The sequence below is a fragment of the Leptonotus elevatus genome, chromosome 4 (genome assembly GCF_054856555.1).
Source record: "Leptonotus elevatus isolate MCC_2025b chromosome 4, RoL_Lele_1.0, whole genome shotgun sequence".
Classification (NCBI taxonomy): Eukaryota; Metazoa; Chordata; class Actinopteri; order Syngnathiformes; family Syngnathidae; genus Leptonotus; species Leptonotus elevatus.
Genome location: NC_141242.1, coordinates 26,468,633 through 26,493,309, shown reverse-complemented (window position 1 = coordinate 26,493,309; position 24,677 = coordinate 26,468,633). Strand labels below are relative to the sequence as shown.

Below are 24,677 nucleotides of genomic sequence, written 5' to 3'. Positions count from 1 at the left end.
AGAAAAGCTGGAGAGAAGAGTCACAGTCCACGTCAAGAAGTGGCTTGGAGGTCCACGCTGCCTCACCACTATCGGCCTCTAAGGAGACAGTGTCCTCAAGTTGCCCTTCACCAGCCTTACGGAGTTCAAGTGTGCCAAAACACAACTGCAGAAGACCCTGAACGAATCCAAAGATTCGGTGATTGGGGAAAATGCACCAACCTTGGTTAATGGCCGCAAGTGGAGACCAGCAAGAGCAGTGGAGGAGGCAACAGCAGCTCTCAAACATGCTGACATTGTAGGGAATGTTCAGCAAGGAAGAGGAGGCCCGGGGCTAACAATTAGCCGTCCAGCCTGGCGAAATGTCACCGCTCCAGCACAGAGGGAGATGATGGTGGATGAAGTGCGACGACAGGAGGAGGCGGCAAGATGGGCCAAGGCAGTTGCTCTTGGCAAATAGGGTCTGTAAACACGGTGGCAGAGTGTCGAAAAGAATAGATTGAGCTTGAGGGATGCATGGGCCATGGAAGTGAGGATCTTGAGCTTTGCCATCAGAGCCACCTATGATGTCCTTCCAACCCCAACTAATCTCCACCAGTGGTTTGGCAAAGATCCTGGTTGCGCCCTGTGCGCCAAGCCAGCCTCCCTCAGGCACATACTCACCAGGTGTAAAACCAGTCTCACCCAGGGACGGTGTACTTGGCGCCACAACCAAGTCTTGAAGAGCCTTGCTTCCAAACTGGAGGGAAAACGATCCAGCATCAATGCCCTAACACTGCTAACACCTCATGGGCTTTGTCCGTGAAGGAGCCATAGCTGCCAGGAGCAACTCTACACCATCAGAGAAAACCCAACTGTGCCTAGCACGTGACTGGAAGATGCTGGTAAATATTGGCAAACAGCTGGTGTTTCCCTCAGAGATCGCCACCACCACCTTGAGGCCTGACTTGTCTTCTGATCCCATTCCTTAAAGAAGGTATACATAGTCGAACTTACTATACCCTGAGAAGACTCCATGGAGGAGGCATATGAGCGGAAATACCTGCTATATTCTGAGCTAGCCGCAGAAGCTTGAAATCGTGGCTGGAACGCAGAAGTCCGCCTAGTGGAAGTTGGGTGCAGAGGGTTTGTGGGAACATCTACCACAAGACTACTGAGGGACTTGGGAGTTAAGGACCAGAACCAGCGTACAGCCATCAAAGCTGTATCAGAGGCAGCAGAAAGAAGCAGCCCGTGGCTCTGGCTAAAGAGGAACGACCCCAGTGTGGCCCCCAAATAGCATGATAGGAGGTATGCGGTCAGCCTAGGCCTGACTCAGGGAACCGGACGCCCCTGCCATGCATAGTCCTATGAGATGTCCGCCACTTGACAGCAAGGTGGCTTTCATGGCTAATTGGGTTTGGGACGCAAGCTCAGGTCCGATCATCCTGCAGCTGGCCGCCTCTGGGGAGGGTGTATAGTGTAAAAGGCCGAAACACCCCATGACTCAGAGGAACACTACTGATGATGTGTCTCGTAAATTCATTTTCTCAAGTCTACCATCTAATATTTACTGTCAATCCACCAGTTAATTGTATGTGCTCGCACATGGGTAGCAACATCTCGTCCTGTTTTTTCTGGGGAAAAATTAATACTGTAGTGTGAACTTGCTTACATAGTGTAATAAAATAAATAAATAATAATAAAATAAATAAAATAATTCCAGTCAATGGAAATGTAACTCATTATTGCATTGAGTACTGGATTCAGGCTCAGACACGAAGGATATCTCACTGTCTGATTAAAATTCCGTGAATTTCCTCAATACAACTGATAAATGGGCTCGGATATGTGTACAGATTAGGTATCATCCTGACTATGATGGGTGACTACCGATACTAGGTATCGGTATCAGTGCCAATACAGTCTTATTTTAAGGTATCGGTACTCACGGCGGTGACCGATACCATAATTGGCCGCCCTCCTGCGGCTGTTTTATGATCAGGGACAAGAAATTTGAAATTATATGAATACAAAATTGCCATTAACTTCATGCAATTGTAAGGAAAAATCATATATTGGGATATATATATATGTCTTTCTTTAAAATCATATGTAATTTATGGGGAATTTTATTTACTAGTGTTATCGGTATTTGGTATCAGTAGCATTGACTACTCAAGAGTTGCGTATCGATCGGTAAGAAAGTGGTATCGAACATCCCTAATCCTGACCATGTGCAAAAACTTGCATTTATTCTGTAAATTCAACTGACTTGCTTTCATTGTTTACAGGCATTTAATAATTCCATGTTTCAATAATAACAATAATAGTTCCAATAAGAATATGACTATTATCATGTTAAAGCCTGTATTCATTATCAGTCACTTAGGCTGGAGGTGGTGAGCAAATAAGGTGGAGCTAGCCGCTATCGCTCCAATTTTGGAGGAAAAAAAAAGACAGCGCAGACCCCTGCAACTTTAGCAACTGCCATCCTATCTACAATCTACCCTTTGTTTTCAAAATCCTTGCAAAAAGCAGTTGTCACTCAATTTACATCCCTATTTATTCTCACAATCACCTGTATGAACAGTTCTAGTCCTGTTTCCTCCCACAACATAGCACTGAAACACCACTCGGAATTCAAAATGCTCCTGTTTTCATTGAAGATAAACGACAACCTTGCTCCTCCATACCTGTCTCATCTTCTCCATGTCCCCACTTCCTTCCGCACCCTCAAGTCCGCTTCCTCCATTCACTTTGTCTGTCCTCACCGGCCATCACACCATCATTAAAGCTTTCCTCCCCATCTCTGGAACTCATTACCACCCCAATTTATATACAAACAAATTATTTCATACACTTCAGATCACAAATACAAGCCCACTCGTTTAAATCTGCCTATTCAACATGCCATTTGCTTTGTTGTTTTTAATAAATTTCTTACAGCATACTTTCTGTTATTGTTTAATTTAATGTAATTTAATATACTGTACGCAGTCCTTAAATGCCAAGAAAGGCACCTTCAAACAAAATGCATTACCTTAACTTCTATGAACACGTCAGTTAGGGGTTTGAGCATTATTTGTCTTCTGTCATTTCAAAGTGGGGAAGGGTTTAAGAAATTAATATACAAATAAAGTGTGAGAATAATGGAGAGAATTTTTTTTCTTCAAAATTGTACAACTTCCCAAGTCTATTTTCGAGGGGACCAATCCCCATCCCCACAGAACGGACTTCAGATTAAATGAATGAACTCACAGTGCAAGAGATTGCGCTAAAATATTCATAATACAATGCTTGCTTCGTCTTTACAAATGATTAAACTTTCATTTAAAAATAACATGCATGCAATCTGATCCATCATAATGTGCTAACATTATTCTTCGCGACTATCCTGGGTTACATCCAACGACATTACTGAACAGAAACAATTATAATGAAGTGTCCATCATAATACAGAATCCCCAAAAAATACTGAAAAGTTTTAACACACCGAAATAATACAAAACTCATACAGTAGAGCTATAGCTCACAGATTCACCTCATATTTATTGACAACAAGAAGATATTAGGGGGTGGTGGCATGGCTTAGTGGTTAAGTAGTCGTCTCCCATCCGTGAGGTTGTGGGTTCAATCCTCACCCCTGGTGATCATGTCGAAGAGCAAGTCACTGAACCCCGATTTGCTCCCAGTGGACCTGGCAGCGCCCTGCATGGCAGCAGCCGACCACTGGTGTATGAGTGTGTGTAAATGGGTGAATGTGAGGCTTAGATTGTAAAGCGCTTTGGGCACCATGTGGTGTAGTTAAAGCGCTATATAAAAAGCAGTCCATTTACCAGTAATGCTACTAATACATACAGATCGCATGGCAAAAATGAACCACCAAATTGCCTGATGATTGAGGCAGATACTGTATTAACGCATAACAGCATAATTTTACAGATACCCCCCCCCCCCCCAAAAAAAGGTGGGTCTGTTGGTTTTTGACAGATACAACTACTATGCAGACAGCTGCATAGCTTTATCAAGATGCATTCATGGGGTTGCTTGAGCAGTTAAAGCAATGTCCTAAAAACAACACGTACTTGTAGAGCTGTCTGGTAGAATTTTTGGGACAATTCTTGCAGCCCTCCATCTTCTGCTGAGACACCCTCTGCCTGGGTGGTGTACTGTTCCTGTTTATCCAACTGTTCCACCTGCAAAGATGGACATACAGTGCCACAAAAAAAGTATTTGCCCCGTTCTAAAAGTTGTTTGGTTTGTTTTTGCATATTTTCCTATTTTAATGTTAAAGATTATCAAACAATTGTACGACAATGTAGTTTTTAAGTAGTGATTTGATTTATTAAGGAGAAAAAATATTTAAAGCTACCAAACCCTGTGTGAAAAATACTTCCCCCCTTGTTTAACCATGACTTCATTTTTCAGTTCATTTTCACTGACAACACCCAAATCTGATTACCTCCAGACTTGGTCAATTAAGAAATCACCTAAATACAACCTGTCTGACAAAAGTCGGTCAAAGATATATAAAAAGAAAAAAAAGAAGCTGAAACAAAATGCTGTTATTCAAAGAAATACAAGAACAGATTAGAAATAAATGACGTCTATCAGTACTCTGGAAAGCGTAACAAAGTCATCCCTAAAGTTTTAGGACTCCAGCGAGTCACGGTGAGGGCCATTAACCACACATTGAGAACATATGGAACAGTGGTGAACCTTCTCAGAGATGTCTGGCCTACATAAATGACCCTTAGAGCACAGTGACAACTCATAGACGAGGTCACAAAGGAATCCCGGATGTCTCAACAACAGCTGGCCTGCCTCACCTCACTTGAGGTCAGTGTTCATGACTCAATGAGGAAGAGATTATAGAAAAACGATATAGATGGCAGAGTTCCAACACGAAAACCACTGTTGCCCCCCCCCCCCAACACCCATAAAGACTCATCTTACTTTTGTAAAAATCAATAAATAATAAACATCTGATGATTTCTGTATGGACTGACGAGATGAAAGTTGAACTTTTCCGAAGGTGTGTGTCTGGTTACATGGCTTCTGGGGCACAAATGTTTTTTTGTAAAATTCTCAATTGAATTAATGGCTACATTACGAAATTGCTATTTGTCTGCAAACAACAAATTTACATAAATACAAGTAATTAAAGTAAAGTAAAATGCATACATATAATTTACATTTTAAATAATAGGAGTAGTATTGCTAGTATTTTCCTATAGTGCATACTAAATATAGCATAATGACCAGTGCCATCTGTGCCCATGCATGGAGTAAATGTAACACACAACAGTATTGCAGAAAAAAAAGAACATCACACCAACAGTTAAATATGATGGTGAAGCACACTTGGGTTCTGCAGCAGGACAACGATCCAAAATACAACAACAAATCAACTTCTGAATGCCTTTAATAAAAACAATAACAATAATTGATGCTGCTAAAAGTGGCCTACCAGTTATTAAGTTTGGAGGCAATCACTTTTCACACAGGGCCATGTAGGTTTGGAATTTTTTTCTCCCTTATTAATAAAATCCTTCATATAAGGAATACATTTTATGTTTACGTATGTTGTCTTTGACTAACAATTTAAAGTTGTGTTGTGGAGGTTGTCACTTTTTTACTCATGACTGCCACCTCTGGCCTAAAGTGTAATTGCTGCCTCTGCGTCAAACTCATGCATGGTGAGTGCAAGTAAATGCGCTCGAAAATACTTTGTTTTTTCAATTTTTTGGGGGTCTGAGCAGGAGTTTGGTCTGTTATAGTATTTTTCAGTTTCTATCCCAATTGTGTCATATGCTAGCTAACACAACACTACATGTCCGCGGGGACGAGCATGATGTCACCCGCTTTGCACTAGACTTGCACTGGGAACGAAAATAGAGCTCACAATTTTTAATCAACAGTTCACTCAGTGCTGTTCAGGACTTTTGTTTGTAAAAAAATAAAAATAAAATAAAAAATAAAATAAAATATATATATTTTTTAACATATATACTACATACTGTAAAAATGCCATGTAAAGCCATTCACCTCTGCCAGAACAAAGGGTCGTTCCGTCAGCAGGCTTGACACACTAAATCGGCACAATCCAGTGATGAGAATGGTATAATGCGGTTTTGGCCAGTTACTGCCCACTACTTGCACTGCAATCCCAGCGGTACCAATCCTGCCCACAAAGAGAGAGGTGTCATGTGTCAGAAGAAGTCAGCAATAAAAAATAATTTAAAAAACATAAAAGAATCAAAAGTGAGTGTGAATATACAAACAGCACATAAGAAGGATGGTGTTGAGATTTGAATTCAGAACATTTCGAGCGACTGTGAGATGTGTTATAACCACAAAATCATGTGCTTTCTGACTAAAACAAATTATTCTAACTTGAACTGCTCTTAAAGAGAAATTTTGTGTCATCAAATTGGAACTAGACCAACATCACGAGAGATTCCGCTGTATACTGTAGATAGCCTAAATTTTAAAAGAATCCTGATTTCAGGTCACATCCAGGCCAGCTGAGCAATTTATATGAATAGTTCTTTTGCAGGGCAGTATAATTTATTCAATTAAGAAATTACAAGCAAAGAGAAACAATTCAGTGCTCTGGGCAACCACCAATTAGCTCTTAATAAAAACATAAGAGCATATTTTCTCCACACAACCCAAATGAGGACAACCAGTATAGAAAGTGGATCAATGATTGTTCAGGCCAGTAGAAAAGAAGGGAAACAACAGAGAGGCTTAGTGGCCGGTTTAAAGTCCATATTTGTGTGCTTGACTGTGTTGCACAGTTGCACAATTCAGATCTAGATTCCTCAATTACAAAAAAACACACAAAAAAACACAAAAAGTCATACAAGATGTTCTCCAGGTTAGGAAGACTAACATAGATGCAGTGAACTTTTTCTTTTTCCAATTTGATTTATTTTTTTATTGTAAGGATGTTGTCCTTGTCCTTTGTTGAAGTGTGCTGATGTTTGTAATCAAAAAGCACAACTTATTAACTACCGGTAAATAAAATCATATTTAAGAGGCTTGGATATGAAGATATGTAGTTTTTTATGCTTACATACACTATTTAAAAATGCATACTTGTATTTCTATATACAAAATACCTGAATAATTACAGCAGTATTTTTTAAATACAATTTTACATTACTTTCTTCCAGGTCAGACATACATACAGACATACAGGAAGATTACTGTGACTTTAAACTATTTGGGGAAAAGGCAGATTATCATGTCTTTGAAAGCTTCTGAGTCACTTACTGGTTTATTCACAACATTTAAGTTAACTGGATAAACAATTTGTGTAACATCATGAGAAAGTCAAAGAAATCAGCCAAAAATATCAGGAAGAAAACTTACAAATGCTCAAAAAAAATAAAAATAATAATAATCACATTATTCAAATGCTGGGGCCACCAACGTGGTGCCAGCGGGGCACCATGTAGCCATCACGGACCACATGAGTTAGTAGACCGGGGGCCTGTTCTGAAAACAGTTCACCAATGTGATTCCCTAAGATTGTTAATGAAGTTATCATTTGAAAATGCGAACATTGGTAGAGATTTACAGAGAAAAAAAAGTTTCGCATATTGATATTTATCTTCATGTTTCCTAATTATTGTCAAAATTGATTAACATAAGTGTCATCACATAAAATAACATTATTAAATATTTTTAATAACATACAACATTATTAAAGGCGAGTTGAGCACTATTTTATTATTATTTTGAGTACTATTTCAGGTGTGTGTATCAAGCTGGAAACCCTTCACATTAATCAGTACCGAAGAAGTAGCTCTCAGTTTAAAAAATGTTGGTGACCAATGTTCTAGTGGTTTATGCAGTTTCAAATGTAGTCCTACCTCTATGGTAATGAGCAGAAACAACAACTCACTCCAATTGCAAAATTATAAAACACTGCCTTTACAAAAATTCAACATGACAGCAGACATGTTAATCATGATGTGGCTGTAGATCATGTATTTAAGCGGAGTACGCAATATTTATCAACTTTACTTGTGCACAGTGGGGAGGTCGTCGGTGTCCTTCTCAGGGTCCCTGGTGTTGGGAATCACTCCAATAATAGTGCTTTTGAGCGAAGTCCCCTTGAGCAAACGGTGTTTGATCAGGTGCATGTTCCGAGGAGTATCTACGTTTAAGCGGACGGTCGAGCCAGGAAGAAGTACCCGTTCGTGGGTCAGAAGCAAAGGGAGACGGCTCGGCATCTTAATTCCGCCCAAAGAGGACATTTTTTTTTTTAGTAAGTATTAGATTCACTTGCCGTCGAACGTAGACGATACAAAGTGACGTTAATTATGTTGGCGAGTACCACAAACTCTGGCTAATTGTAAACATCCAAAGTCGCCTTTAGCTGTCAAACCTATCAGTCAAGAGAAGTCTAATCATTTCCTTTGCTATTTTCAAAGTAAAACAATATTGTGCGACAAGTTTCCATGCAACTGAAAATACTGTATTATCTTGACTTCCTGTGTACGTCCGGGTTTATCATGGCGAGTCGTAAGGGTCAAAAAGCACAAACAAATTGTGACTTTTCAGCCTGTTTAATGTCAAAAGGTAGGTTTTGTGTTTTGTTTTGCTAAACAATAATACATTATGTGCATGTATAAATTGCATACATTGATTCCTTGTATTATATAATTTAAAAAAATAGCATAATTGTAATTTGTAAACCTAGTAAAATGGCAAACCCGTACAACTGTACAAAGTTATATTGCATTGAATAGATTGTTTTCCTGTTTCTGTGTCTGGAACATTTAATAGTTTACAGTTCAAACTAAACTGAAAAATGCATTGTGTCAATGTGAAATAAGTTGTGCTAGTTAACACATATGTACTGCACTTAAACAAAACCGTACTAAGCATTGGCATTTATTATCATTCATTATTGTTGTGTACATTTACTGTAATGCAGTAATGTGTGTCCGAAATTTAAAGCACAATATTGCATACTTCAGAGTAAACAGTACTGTATTAAAATAGTAGGCTACTGAAAAACATTAAATCACTTCAAATCACTGTAGACACAGCTTAAGTTGATGAAAAATAGCAATTTAATTATACTTCTTTCATAAAAGTATTGTCACATACAGTCGCAGTATATCCATCCATTTTCTTAACCGCTTGTCCTCACGAGGGTCGCGGGGGTGCTGGAGCCTATCCCAGCTGGCTTCGGGCAGTAGGCAGGGTACACCCTGAACTGGTTGCCAGCCAATCGCAGGGCACACAGAGACGAACAACCATCTGCACTCACAATCACACCTATGGACAACTTGGAGTGTTCAATTAACCTGACATGCATGTCTTTGAAATGTGGGAGGAAACCGGCGTACCCGGAGAAAACCCACGCAAGCACGGGGAGAACATGCAAACTTCACCAGTCGCAGTATATATTTCCAAAAATAAATAAATTCAGTATCCTGTCTACAAAAAATGTGTTCTGTGTTGTAAAAAAAGCAAAGAACAATCATTCGGACCTTTCTGTTGTCCGTTGTCATTCAGAGGTGTCAAGTAGCACTTCATGATAACAAACCATTTTTTTTAGTACACTTTAAAAATGCTCATGTTGTTACAAACATGTATGATTGCATTTGATTGGCAGGTGACTGATAGTGTGAGCAAAAATACATACTGCATTTACAGCATCAGCAATACACATAATTCAGCAATTAATATTACGTTGTGCACAGAGTTAATCCCATAAAAGGTATGAAAAACATCACCAAGTTGATTTCAGATACAAAGTATGACCAGCAACCATAACCCCATATCAATGTAACGACTGACATTGGTGTCACAAAAGTTATATTAGAAGTTCAAACTACAAGTTTTTCCCTTCAAATGTATGTGCCATGCTTTCATGCACTCCTGGAAGGATTCTTCCATGATTCTCCCCGCAGCTCTTTCATCCCTGCCATCTTGATGCCATCCGCATCTTCAGGTTAGGTGAGTAAGGAGATTACTCCAGCACTGCAATATTCTCCTCGGTCGAATATTCAGGGCATTGTGAGCAGATGGATGATAATGATAAAGCAGCAATAAGTTGTCATAACACAACTCACTTCTTCTCAAACACTAACGTAGAAAATCCCGCAGGATCTCTTTGTAGACATGCTCCTTAATCATCTGGCCCGAATCGAAGGGGACAACTTGTAGTTTGGGTTTGATATATATCTTTGGTGAACACAGTGCTGGAAATTTTATGATTTGTCTCATATTGATGAACAAACACATTATATACTGTAGTTTAACTGGAAATAAACATATTTTCTATAAACCTTCACAAATAAAAGTGTGTTCCTAGACACGATATATGGATGATAAAAGTATCTGAAGCTTACAAACACTTGTGTAATATTGTACCACGTTGCATTTTCAGTGAATAATCAGTCTGCCAATTCTGAATGTTTGAATAACTTGGGCTTTTTCTTCTACAACATATCATAAAGAATTATTCCATAATGCTCTCAAACAGAATATTTTATTTTGCAGTACTTGTTTTCCATTCATATATTTTTACACCAAATTAAAACATTTCTATGAGACTATAAACAAGGACACACAAAACTGACTGAACCAACATTTCAGAATAAAAATACTGTATGTCAAAAGTATGTCTTGTTATTTCTGTAAGTGTCAAAAACCTCACCGTAATGTGATATTTGCAAAGAGAGCCTGAAATGAATACATATGTTGGTTATCTTTTGATTCTTTCTTACCTTGGCTTGATGATTTACATTATTAGGCCCCTGATTTACATTACAAGTGTTTTTGTTTGTTTGTTTTTAAAGAGAATTTGCACTGTCAGTAGATTTTTGCTGAAATAGCTAGCAAAAGGCAACCTTTTAAAAAAAATCATGTCTTTGTCATCATTTGTTATTGGACATGAACTAATTTATAACTACAAGTGCTTAATATTTTTATCAGATCCCTTTCACCACTCAGTGTCACAGCTGCCCCAAATTCAAAGCCATTGTTAAATATGTCATTATTCAAGTATGTAGTAGCTCCTTACCCAAAATGGTATTTGTAATGATAAATTAACGTCAGAAGAATTAAGTCCTGAAGTTATGAGAATTATGTCTAAAAGTTACGAGAAAAAACTCTGCATTGTTGAGAGGATAAAGTTGTAATTTTACAAGAAAAAAGGTATCATTTCAGGAGAATAGGAGTTGTCGACCACTGGTGTGTGTGTGTGTGTGTGTGTGTGCGTGGGTGCGGGGGGGGGGGTTGCGTGTATGTGAATGCGAGGCTTAATTGTAAAACGCTTTGGGCACCATATGGTGTAGTTAAAGCGCTATATAAATGCAGTCCATTTACCATCCATTACCAATGTTACAAAAAAATTGTAAAGTTGCAAGAATTAAAGTTGGTACAGTTTTTATTATTATTATTTTTTAAATTAAAGCTACTATTTAAAAAAACAACGTCACAAGAAAAACGTTTATGGCAGCAATAAAATCAAACAACTCCCCACAACTCACTCTCTCTCTCTTTCTCTCTCTCTCTCTCACACACACACACACGCACACACACTCAGTGCTTGACATTTAAGGTCATCTACACCAAAATTATTAGAAATGGTCATAAATGCAACAGATGCACACCACCTGTTTTCTTTTGTGGTGATTATGCACCATATTTTGCCATGTGCGGAAGAGCGAAAATGCACAAAGTTGCACACTTTTATGACTGCTCAGAGATTCCCTTTGACTTAAGTCTGTCATTAACACACCTTGATACCAGGGTGGAGCGAACCCTTAAATGTGGGTGTTCCCTGTCAAATCTGGGCTTGCGCTCTGGGTCGACTAGGACACTTTTTGTCTCATGCGCGTCAGAGAGTAGTAAACCACGTGCCCTGGGAAGGCAAACCGATTCACATGGTTATTCATTCATTTTGAACTTGATGCCATCATTTCCCCCCCAAAAAGCCACGACAGGGGCATGTTTATTACTGGCTTACATTGCCTTTCCTTTTACCTACACTCAATAATCATTTAGGACCTGAGGACACTAATTGTTGAAGCTTTATAGGTGGAATTTGTTCCAAATCTTGCTTGTTGAACAAGTTCTGTTGCATAACAGTCTGGGGTCGCCATTGTTGGCACCACACATTTTCAATAGGAGACAGGTCTGGATTGTTGGCAGGTCAGTCTCATAGTCAAAATCATTTACTACCTAGCCATGCTTCTATAACACATGCAGAAAGTGGCATGGCCTTCTCTTGCTGAAATAAGGAGGGTCGTCCTAAAAACGTCGTTGCTTTGATGGCGGCGTATGTTGCTGCAAAGCGTGCCCTTTATGTACCTTCCAGCATTAATGATGCCTTCACAGATCTCTTTTTTGACGACCATGATTTCGATAAAACTCATTGAAATGTGGACTTGTCAGACCACAGCACACTTTTTCACGTTTTGTCAGTCCATCGAAGATGCACTCGCGCCCAGAGAAACTGGCAGCGTTTCTGGATGTTGTTGACTTTGTATATGGATTTCGCTCTGCTCTCGAGTTTGAACTTGAACAATGGTTTTCTGAAGTGTTGCCGACCCCATGGCAACATGTTTTACACAATAATGCCGGCTTTTAATACAATGTCGCCTGAGGGATCGAATATCATGGGCATTCAATGTTGGTTTTCGGCCTTGCCACCTAAGAGTATTTGTAGATTTCTTCAGATTCTCTGAATCTTTTTGATATTATGGGCCATAAAGGATGAAATCCCTACATTCCTTGCAAGCCTATCTTGAGAATCGTTCTGAAACTGTTGGACTATTTGCTCACGCAGGTGTTTACAAAGTGATGAATCTCGCCCCATCCTTGTTTGTGAATAACTCAGTCTTTTATACCCAATCATAACACCCACCTGTTTCCAATTAACCTGAACATCTGTGGAATGTTCCAAACGGGTGTTGTTGTTGTTGTTGTTTTAGCATTTCTCAACTTCCCCAGCTTTTTTGGAACGTGTTTTAGGCTTCAAATTGAAAATGAGAGAATATTTGCAAAAAACAGTAACGTTCATCAGTTTGACCAGTAAATATCCTGTCTTTGTAGTGTATTCAGTTGAATATAGGTTAACTCAAACTTGCAAATCATTGTATTCTGTTTTCTCTCTCATATGGACTGAAAACTCATCTCCGTTTTTTTTGTTTTTACCTGCGTGGCCCTAAAATCCTTCTTGGTGTTGAACTTTAGATACATTTTAATGAATAGGGGAGCAATTTCCACTTTAACTGTTATTATTCACAATTTTTTGGGAAGCAATTATCTCTGCTGTGTGGGTTCGGGTTATTTTTTTCAGTATTCAGGTGAGGTTTACCAATTTTTGACACACTGACATGATATTGTGACGTATATTTTAAGTATTCTGCTTCTCTGAACACATTCTTTTTTTTACGCTGCGCATTGGTTTCAAGTTGGAAAACTTTAATTTTTGAAGCATCAATATTCCATGAATTAAACAGAAAAACATGATTTAGAAATTTTATAATTTTGTTTTTATTCTATAAGTTAAATAAAACAAAGTAAAACAGTATTGCGTATTTGTAATGCATTGCTTGTCTGCTTTACCTTTGGCATGTTCACTATTGCAAATAAGTTCCAAAAATGCAGCTGTATGACCTGGATTGCCAGTACACATCGATGTATGTTAAATATGTATCATAAAAAAATAAATAATAATAATAATAAAAATACACATACATGATTTGTTCGACCACTGTCAATAAATCAATAAAATATCAGACGCAATTGACTATTTTTGCGCATATTGTCTTCAAATCATGTATGTCAAGCCGCTTCTAATGCAAAGCAAGTGCACAGTAAAACAAAAACTGGACAGATTTATAATGATGTTGGTTTTTTTTAACACACGGAGCAAAAATAGGTAATAAAAGCATAAGGTAACCAATTATGCTTTTATTAGCAGCAGAACAGAGGGAGAAAAAAGTAGTCTTTAGAGATGAAGTTCACAGACATTGCAGTCACAGAAAGTGGCGAAGTACACTTGTATGGTTGTGGTACAAAGTCAGCCGGCCAAGAGCACATGGCGGGCTTTTTAAGGCAGATTCCTTGGAAAGCATTGTCCTCCAGAGTTCAAGTTATCCCTTCACTGTGGATAAGGCAGGTTGTGGCATGTCCTCCATTCCAAAAAGACTCCATCTTAGCAAGGAGGAGATATTAGGGTCAAATGACTTATACCATATTATCCAGCAGGCTTTGGGAAAAGACCTAAAGTGGAAGTGGATTGTCCTTCAAGATCCTTCAAGGTCAAGGGAAATAATACCTATTCAGTATGACGAGAGACAACCTCACCCCAGGCCTCCTCTCAGCTATTTGCCCCTAAGGCTTTCTTCCTGCCTTTCTGACAATGGGAGGAATCCAATTCTGGAAAACAAAAGAAAATATTTGTTCAAACAAATTCAGATTTTTATATAACAAATTGATGTAAAAAGCTACAATGAAAACAGTGTGTTTGCATTTGTGACTGTTAATTTGTGGAACGTTAGAAGTTGAATACCTGAAGTTGTAAAATTTGGAGATAACTAAAATTATCTGGAAAAATATGCCTCTAACATCTCACAAAACTTCAGCTAAGTGATTGTGTAACAGATTAAAGCCACGCGTATTTTGTTAGTTTTTTGTTTTTGCTCGTGCGTAGTCTTTTAACATAAAGCTAAATACAGTTAAAAAAAAGTTACACAGTGAATCAAAACATTGCGCATGGAGTGACTAGAATTATTTTTCATTTTGTTTTTTAAATATAATTATTTTTAAAGAGGGGCGGCACGGTGACTGACTGGTTAGCACGTCCGCCTCGCAGTGCTGAAAGCGTGAGATCGAGTCCAGGATTCGGCCTTCCTGGGTGGAGTTTGTGTGTTCTCTCCATGCCCGTGTGGGTTTTCTCCGGGTACTCTGGTCTCCTCTCACATTCAAAGACATGCATGGCAGGTTAATTGAGCGCTCTGAATTGTCTTAGGTGTGATTGTGAGTGTGGACGGTTGTTTGTCTCTGTGTGTCCTGCGATTGGCTGGCAACCGGTTCAGGGTGTAATCTGCCTACTACCTTTAGCCGGCACCCCCGCGACCCTTGTGAGGAGTAAGTGGTTAAGAAAATGGATGGATTAATATTTTTGAAGAATTTTCAGGGCAGCTTTGTTAGTTTTAGTTAGTTAGTTAGCACTGGATGACATTGCAATTTGTCTCCGCACAACCCACAGACGAAGGTAAACTTCACCACACTCACCCACCCGTCAGGGACCATGGGTGCCCCCGAACCACACACACGCGCGCGCACGCGCACACACACACAATGGTGCCCGACGCACCGTACACTCCCGGGGGTTCCAAATAACTTGCTCGTCCTAATTCTCATTTATGGGCCATGACGCGTTTTATTGTGCAATAAGTTAATGTCAAACCATGTTTTATTTCCTTTATCACCTGAATGCATTTATCCAGACAGTAGGCCTATTTGTACCCACTTCCCTGACAAGTACCTCATATGTCGTCTACGACTCAGAGATTCTCTCCGCTCTCTTTGCAATGACTTTGGATTTCTTAAAGGGATTGCTGCTACCATAGTCAATTGGAGGCGTTTCTCAATGCAAATGAGACCAGACTTGCGAGAGCGTGGCTGTTTAGAACAGGTGGGATTTATCAACACACGTGTGCGTACGACAGGCGTCTGCACGTTTGATTAATCCGTATTTTTTTGTACTTACGCACACTCTAAGTTTTAGTCATACGCATGAATTTAGAACTTGTTTCATGCACTTTTTGATAAATGAGGCCCCAGCATGGTTTCTTTGTGGGCCGGTCAGGTTCATCACACTAAGTTCTCTCGTTATTCTATATGGTCTATATGGACTTTGGTCAACAATATGACTGGTTCCTACAAGGTTATGACTATTGAATTGTCTGAAATACTCGTCTCTGTGACGGACATGCAACTATCGCTTAGTGGATGCAATTGTGAACAGGTTATCTACAGAGCTACATCGCTAAAAAGAAAATAAAAAAAACATCCTACAACCTGACTTAAAAGGACCGACCCTGTGGCATTCCCAGGACAGCTGTGAGACACATCCCCTCAATCATGTCCTAAGTCTACGCTCTCTTATTGATGATAACCCATTCTCCATCTGGTTGCAGGGGGGAAGCACAGTGGGTAAGAGGCTAACATGTCTGCCTGACAGAGGTTCGGGGTTTGTGTCTCGACTGATGTTTGAATTTTCTCCCCATGCTTTCCAGGGGTTTCTCCTGGCACTCCAACTTCCTCCCATATTCCAAAAACATGGCTAGCGACCAATCATGGGTGTTGCCCACCTCCTGCCCAAAATCAGTTGGGATAATAACCTAATAAGGACAAGTGCTATAAAAAAAGGTGGAAAGATGGACAACAAGGCAGGAGAAATGAGTGGCAGGTGTTCCTGCCTCTCACATGACAAGCTGCAGAATTGCAGAGACGCCTCCTTTCCTCTCGTTTTGTATCAGTGGCTGTGTCCGAATGTCCATCCTTGTCCCCCAACCCTTCATTCACTACATAGCCCTGCACTATATTGTGGCCTAATATGTCGTGCCCTCATTCTGTTTGGCGATTTGTACAGCCAGCTCACTACTTTCTCTTCGTTGCATATCACGTGACCATACATGTTATGGCGCACCGGCGCATAAATGATTGCGAATGAAAATGTTTTAAAACTATACTTTAGTTCCTTTGTTGTAAATATTTTTAACTAAAACACATTAATTCCATAGTATATATTAATGTTTTTTTTCATACTCGCAATGCATTGTGGTCTATATCAACCCGGTTGAGTGAACATTGAAACTACTTTTCAGAGTACGTTATGAGTAATTTTGAATGCCGTACATTTTCGCTCCCTGGACATTCGGACACCACTACAAAATGACGTGACTCCTCAGTATAGGGCTCTATATGGGGAGTAAAGTGCACATTCAGACACAGCCAGGAAAAAAACAGCTGTGATGGGCAGTAAAAAAGACGCTTTTGTCTCCCCTAAATTAGCCTGCAACATCATTGGGTTCACAATACAGGTGTCCTTGAAATACATGTTGCTTGAAATATTTTTGCATAGCAGTTTTGCAAATCAATTACTTCATTTGAAGAGCAACTTTATAATTTTGTGGGGCAAATTATTATTATTATTATTATTATTATTATTATATTTTATTTTTAATGTTAATGCCAGGGATCTGAAACAAGAGTTTACAATATAACAAATGAACAATTGGTTTTCTTTCTTATATAATCAAGAGTTTTTATTTCTTAAATTCACATTGTGTGTAACAGCAAAACTGTAGATTCTTGCCTACAAGCAAAGCTAAAGCTGTCATGTAATTTGAGAATTTTGCAGATCTTAAACGTCGGACCAAGTGGGGGGTTTGGCGGGGTTTGAGGACCCAAATGCAGGAAGGAGTCACGGAAGGAAGGTGTGCTCACAAAAATATTTAATTACCAAAACATACAAAGAAAACTAGGCTCTTTGAGACTATCAAAAAACTAATTTAAAGTCCATTGGAAACTACCCAACCCGCGACCCACCCACAAGGGTTGCTACAATATCTACTACAACATATCTCTATTTTTTCTTACAACTCTGACTCATTCCAAATATTTACTGCTCACATTGGGGGTGGAGCGGGCGGGGTAGATGCGCTTAGGACACACCTATCACGCTCATCTTTACATCTTCAAAATTGTGCTGGTAACATTAGTGATGTTTGACTTTAATGTAATCCCACTTGAAATATAAAGCATAAAGTGGAAATTTGTAGTGCTCATCTGACACACGGATTTCTGACATGCGTTGTTAGAAGACGTCTCATTATCCCAAAACATTTCAACCTGCTATCTCCTCGCTCCTTTGGTAATCATCTCCCTCCTTGATAGAATGTCTGGTTGGAGGTGCTAGCATGTAAACAAAGGAGCGAGGACCTAGCAATTAGAGAAATTAGATGAACCCATAGTAGCTAGTAGAGGCTTGTTGCTAGCTAGCTGTCTGTGGCATAAAAAGCACTGAGTTTGCTTCTATGGTCGACCGCCTACATCCTGTGCATAGGTGACCTAAGTGTGTTGCGGCAGCCTTAAAATGCGGGTGTCCAGCCTAAGCTTTTTGAAAAAGTCTCCGCAGTTTGCAAAATGTCATAAAGTGTGATTCTCAGTTTTGATTCAATGCGTTTTCATGAGGCGCAAAATCCCAATTTTGACCTGCAAACTGCGATGTGATGTGTTTATTTATGTGGTTCAACTGATAGATGTACTGTATATATTTCACTTTCTGCTGTTGCAGTCACATTAGCGGAAATCTGACCATTCTGAGGTCTGCCATGACCCATATATAATCGAACCAGGGTCACCCACTCCGAGGACGAGCCTCGACACATGGTCGACACGGTTGCGGGTGCTCAACGCAGTGAGCTAACCATCACCATGACATTGGAAAGGTTTATGTGACTTAAGAGGCATGTTTTTCCATTTAAAATGTGACAAGTAGATGAGTAAATATCTACAGGTGAAAAGTTCATTATATCCTCAACTCTTATCTTTTGATCATGCTTACAAATAAGGTTAAACAGAATTGACATCTAATTCTAAATTGATGCTGATGGGCTAAGTTGTCTTATACTCACGGTTCTGTGTTTCTGTGGTGGCAAAGCATTCACTGAAGAGGCAATGCATGGTGTGACAGAAATTGTCCAAAAGGGATTTTGGAGAAGCAAACCTCCATCTGGATTCTGGCACTCTGTCGGACTCCTCTGTTAAACAATCCCAAATGTCCTGTATTGCATCTGGAAGCTCCTGCTGGAACACCTGTACACAAACACACCGTTTTTAGTCATTTGCTGTATCATTGTGGTGCTGAGTATCTCATGAGAAACATCTGCATTGCAAGGTCAGATTGACACTTGAAATAATATTCACATTCTTCGACAATTAAACATTCTACAAATAAAACTAATCAGAACTAAATAAAAACATACACAAAGAGCTCACTCATGACCAATTCAGTGAGTTACAACACAATCCGCAGCATTATTTTCATTAGATCAGATTAGATGAAAATGTTATTTGAGGGCAAATGTAATACACGTGTCAGCCTCATGAGCAGTAGCAATAACCTGACTGCTTATCTAGATGGGCAGCTACATGGAGAGCACAGAAACTGCAACCTGTAATGACTACCACATTTTGAGAAGTTTTGGTTTGTGTAAACCTGCATTGATTTGAGGAAATATTGGTCTTTTTAACCACAATTTTGGGACACTGAAATTATTGCTCTTTGAACACTCATTGGGTATATCCTTTTGCCAGAATTATCACAAAATAATACATATAAGCAATTATTAGAAGAATGTTGTACAATACAATTGTATTAGGAATATTCAATACCGCTTTTTTTCCAGACCGATACCAGTACGAGTACTCAACTCTTGAATAGTCACTGATACCAAGCATCAATACCACTAGTACTTTCAATACATTAAAAAAAAAAAAAAAATTTGGGGGGGGCTTAGTTAAAGAGCAATTATTGTATGAATGCAAACGGGAAAATAATCATTTCACTTTATAACGAATGATCAGTTCCAGAGCTGACAAGTACAATATATAAATTCACTTCTAGCCCAAATTGTCAGAATTCCCATATGTTTTACATTTTGTCAAGAGCATTAACGTGGGACAATTATTGCAGTATATTATGTAATTAATTGAATAAAAAGAATTGCGAATACTGTTCAATTGCACAACATAGCCGCTCTATCACCATAATCTCTAATAAATTATGGCTTCAATATTTGTTTTCTGCAATGTAAAAAAAATATGACATATGGAGACACGAGTGACGCTTTTCATTAGTGATGCACCGAATATTCAGCCTCCGAAAATTTTCGACCGAAAATGGCTATTTAGGTTGTGGTGACGCAAGCAAAAAACTGCTGCAAGCAAGCGTCTGTATGAATTAAACAGCGAGTGTCGCCTTTTCTTCTCGCTGGCTTTTCACCGTCTGAGTTTGTACCGGCGGTTGATGTAAAGTTGGCTGCTGTGGAATGGTCCCTTGGAGACCGCCTTACCATTCTCTCCCCAATTGTGCATCTGTGTGTAATTCCCCACCCAGCACCCATAGTTGTGTCACGGTCAGAACTTCAAAAATTATTTTAAGATTATAATAATGCTTCATTCAATGAATTGATTCCTACAATGATTCAAATGGATTGTCCCATGTTGTCATATCTATTCATGAAATACGTTGAGATCAACCAGCCACACACATCTACAGAGCTGCCTTTGCCTTGATCAAATACACAAAAATCGTGTTACGCAACCTAGGCCACAACTTAGACCCACTTTTAGGTGGTCTAAATTCTAGTTTACTTTCTGCCATCAAATGGGGTATATGCCACGGAGGAGGCGGGACTTCCGACTTCCTGGTTTTCACACATCAGCTATGTTTCCATTTCCTGTTTGCGACGTGTGGGCCGCGTCCCAGTTTGTGCGGCATTGTGTCCCTCGGTTGCGCATTCCCGTCAACGGGTGCGAGTGTGTAGTGTGTCTGTCTCAGTTGTCCGAAGCATTTCAGAGAGTTAAGGCGGGAAATGACGCTGATGTGTGAAACCCGGAAGTCGGAAGTCGGTGGCATCTACGCCATTGTCAGGTGCGCCGGGGCAGGCACGTAAAATAGAGAATGCCCTCGATCCATCGGAACACACAGCGAGGCGTAACGCTGTCTGCCTAATTTCCAAGCATGGTAAATTAGACAAACCAAACACTAAAATTAAGATGTGCCAGTTTTGTATGCCGAGCACACATCCGCCAGTCTATAATAATAGGGCCCCATATGTGCAGAGAGTTTTTGACTTAAGCTAGGTACACACATAAAGATAATCAGGCTGTTTGTGGCCCGATTTTGCTCATTCCAGACAAAGGAAAACAAATGGCAAATTACCTTATCCCTTAAAATTAGCCCATGTTCTAGGTGTTTTAAGAGTGAATTAGTCCCAATAATAGGGTCCAAACCGGATCGGGGGTTATCAATTCACAATAAAAAACTGTGTGTGATGATTCCAGTGTCAGAGAATTGTGATGTGAACTGTAGCCAATCAAGAAGAGACCTGAATGATGAACAAGGAAACAAAAAAAGGAGGACCAAGCACTGATGTAGAATGCTACATTAGCTTTGTAAGCTTTGTATGTGTGTGTGTGGGGGGGGGGGGGGTGGTTGTGTTTTAATGATTAACATTACATTAGAGGTTGATTTCATTTCATATTTCTGTGACATGTTATCTGAACAGCAATAACTTCATATTTCTAACTTTTTTTCTTCTAATTTTACAACACAATGTTTTTATTGTACATCGCCGCCTCCTGCCCATTGACAGCTGAGACAGCCCGCGACCCTCATGAGGATAAGCGGTTTGGAAAATGATGGATGTTTTTATTGTTTTCCGTGCAGTGGTAATACTCCTTCATGGTCTGTGACTTCTTCAGGCCCAGGCCCAAAAATCAATCAAATATCAGTATTTACGAGAGGAAGACTTTTTCAGTCCTATTACTCTGAACAAATTCCCCCGGCTACCCCTTTACAACCTCGCCTCCACACTAGACTCCAATCCTAATGAAATCATAAAAAAGGCCCGATAATGACTGTCCTATCCTGATTACCCTGCGGGCCCATTCCTCTATTCATTCCAAATAATCATGAATAGGATCAATGTGACATCCTGTGCTTTCAAATGCACTAAGAGCCTTGCGTTCCGAAGCAAACTCGATTAAGTGTTAAATTCTTTCAAGTAGTCACTTAATACAGACATGGTAGAGAAGCATGACCGCTGCCTTACCTCTGGAGGATACGACTGCACAAAGACTCCCTCGGCGTCTTGCAGACGTCTCTCTAACTCTGTAGTATAAGGACGCGAAGGATGTCTTTCTGGCATCACTCGGATTATCTGGGAATTGAATTTTGATTTAAGACACTATTTTTATACATGCAAAAATTATTTCAACATATTAGAGCGGTTATAAAACATTTCAGACATATTGGTAGCCTGGCCAAACACATGCACCTTGTTTGTTTGTTTTGTTAGCAGGTTGTCACTGCCACAATAGATAGTTCGATTTAGAATACACAGTGACATGCTACAATAATGTAATACAATACAGTACAGTATGCAATGGTGCAGTCAGACCGAATACGAGCTGAGCGTTTCTGGCTGAATGCCTAGGGTGACCAGAAGTCGCACTTTACCGGGACAGTCTCACTTTTGAGCCTTGTGTCCCAAGTCCCAGCGGATTTTGCCAGCCCCAATGTTTTGTCCCACTTTTACCCAGGTCCTGTCGCAGTTTTAAAATCATTTGTTTGGGCCATGTATATGTCAATCACACAGTTATCAAAGCAATTCATACAAAATACCAATTAAAAATGCAATTAACTGTTATATTTCTAAGTATTCTCAGCAGACATGTTTTCGTCAGCTACTTCCAGCTTCTGTGTCTAAGAATCATGTTTTTTAGCACTGTTGAACTGTCAACCAAGAGAGCATTTAGCATTAGCTAATGTAATAACACAACTACCGATCACCAGATTGACTAGTGATTACATTTGTTATAACTAGTTCCTGGTGAGAATTTGTTGTATATTGTATGTATTTGATTTTCAGCAAATTTGTAGTGTCCTAGTTTTTAATCTGGAAAATCTGGTCACCCTAGGTATGTTTCCATTTATAGTGCATATATAATGCAGTTCATGTGGTCATGCGATTGTGTGTCGGGGGATGCATTTGAAGCACAAATTTTGCTTCTTTACCCATTTTTCCTAGCTGATAGCTGTAGTGAACTTTAGGCAGCATCGCGTCAGCGACAGACAATCGGCGTCAAGAATGTACTCACTACGCTACTACATCTAATTTAAAACTGCAGAGGAACTTGCATAACAAATTACATTGTGACATGATATTTTTTACTGATATTTTTTCTTTGTGTATTGTGACACTTAAATTAGTCATTGCACATACAGTGAGAGCGAGTGAGAACATAGCTTCCACTCTCCAGGGAAGACCTAAAACTTTATGGTTTTGGAATGCTTGTGTGGGTATTTTTTGACAAGTATAAAATCAGATGTCACTAGAGTTTAACAAAAGTTTGTGGTCCCTTTTCTAGTTCATCCAAAAGGTGTTCAATTTGACTTTGTTTCCACCGCACATCCATTCAAGCATGCCTGTGTGGGACCTTGCTATGACTTTTGGCTTCATGTTAGAACAGAAGCTAAAATAACGGCTTCTATTTAAAGACACCTTACAGAGCACACAAGGACACCATGCAAACAAATAGTAAAATTGAGGTTAAAAAAACACACACACACAAATGTATATGTAAAATCAAGACTATGCGGAATGTAACACTGAATAGATGTTTTTGAGTTTGGCTTTAAAGAAAGAAATGGAGTTTGTTTTGCGCAGGTCAGATGGTAATGTGTTTCAGAGAAGGTGAGCAATGCAACTGAATGTTCTGCTCCCCGCACTGATGAGGCTGGCAGGCGTGACAGTGAGCTGGACTAAGAACAAGGCTCTAAAGCCCGGCACAGGCTTGCTAGGGTGAGCACACGTAGCGAGTGTCGCTTTTTTGGCAGGCTCCGTTCAATGTTGCAAAATATTACAAAGACACTTGCTAGACACTCTCGATTCCTTTTTATATTTTCAAACCTTTTTTCTTATCGCAGAGAAATTTTGAACATGTTCAAAATTTGATGGCTCAGTGAGATACGGACTTAAGGGTTAAAGACGAGGTGACAATTTGTTTAATGTCTGACAGGTATGGCGGACAGAGGTTATGTATGGCATTCAAAGCGAGCAGGAGGATTATGAAATGTATTTTGTAAATCTGGGGTGATGTGGTGGACGGAAGAAGTTAAAAGACGAATGTGTGCAGTAAGTCCACAAGGAGCTATTGCTAAATGAAAAAGAAAAACAGAAGAAAGTGCTCTTTCTAAAGTATTTTTGAACTGTGAAGGAGCTATTTTTGTGTTTTCCGCCCTGGCCTTGCGTTGGTGACATATACAATGCTGAACGGGACTTGGTGAGTTTACTTTAGTATTTTCTTTCATGCAATGAACATTTTATCAAATTGTACTGGTCATAATTAAAAAAGAAAGCTAAGGTGTCGAATTTATGTTGTTTTATGTTCAAAAGATGGATGTAAATGGCGATTGCACTTAATTGAACGCGGGTCAAAGAACAATGTCCTTGCGATGTTTTTTCCATCTGCCACTGCCATTTCAAAACCGCGTCCTTGTAATTGTATTGATTTCACTCAATGGAAAATAATTTTTTATTTGTATTGGAAGCTACTAGTTGTATTAATTTGGGTTATTTATGCATATTATGCTGTTATGATAGGCTATTGAGGTTTGGTTCAGAAACCTCTGAACAAATCGCGGAGTTGGATTCTTTGTGTGAGAGACAAGATGGCGAGCCACCCACAAATCCCTTGAACTGTGTCTCACGCAGGAGTGCAGAGCACATGCTGGACGTTTTATTATTTCTTCAAACCTAGTAGGATCTATCTATCTGCTACACAGCAGTGGACTCTCAAAGACTCAGGATGTACTATTCTGGACAATAAGAAGAAAAGGAACGTTTGGAACTAGAGGAATTTAATATTCAAGC

The 24,677-nt window shown here is 39.4% G+C and overlaps 2 protein-coding genes across 8 annotated transcripts in view; both read right to left on the bottom strand.

Annotated features, from left to right (window-relative positions):
- lonp2 (lon peptidase 2, peroxisomal) overlaps positions 1 to 8,459 on the bottom strand; it is a 39,818-nt gene extending 31,359 nt beyond the window's left edge. Inside the window, exons 1-3 of one of the 2 annotated variants that reach the window (XM_086073129.1) lie at positions 7,999 to 8,459; positions 6,010 to 6,145; positions 4,047 to 4,157 (exon numbers count right to left, since the gene is read on the bottom strand). In XM_086073129.1, coding sequence (XP_085929255.1) covers positions 4,047 to 4,157; positions 6,010 to 6,145; positions 7,999 to 8,231 — 480 coding nt within the window. In that variant the 5' untranslated portion in view covers positions 8,232 to 8,459. The remainder of the gene's footprint in view (positions 1 to 4,046; positions 4,158 to 6,009; positions 6,146 to 7,998) is intronic. The other variant, XM_086073130.1, reaches the window with a different exon arrangement.
- A 5,094-nt stretch (positions 8,460 to 13,553) lies between these two features.
- Positions 13,554 to 24,677, bottom strand: part of il34 (interleukin 34) — a 46,934-nt gene continuing 35,810 nt past the window's right edge. For 3 of the 6 annotated variants that reach the window (XM_086073899.1, XM_086073895.1, XM_086073900.1), the window contains 3 exons: positions 21,855 to 21,962; positions 18,651 to 18,831; positions 13,554 to 14,382 (listed from right to left, as the gene is read on the bottom strand). In XM_086073899.1, coding sequence (XP_085930025.1) covers positions 14,324 to 14,382; positions 18,651 to 18,831; positions 21,855 to 21,962 — 348 coding nt within the window. In that variant the 3' untranslated portion in view covers positions 13,554 to 14,323. The remainder of the gene's footprint in view (positions 14,383 to 18,650; positions 18,832 to 21,854; positions 21,963 to 24,677) is intronic. The other 3 variants (XM_086073896.1, XM_086073897.1, XM_086073898.1) reach the window with 3 other exon arrangements.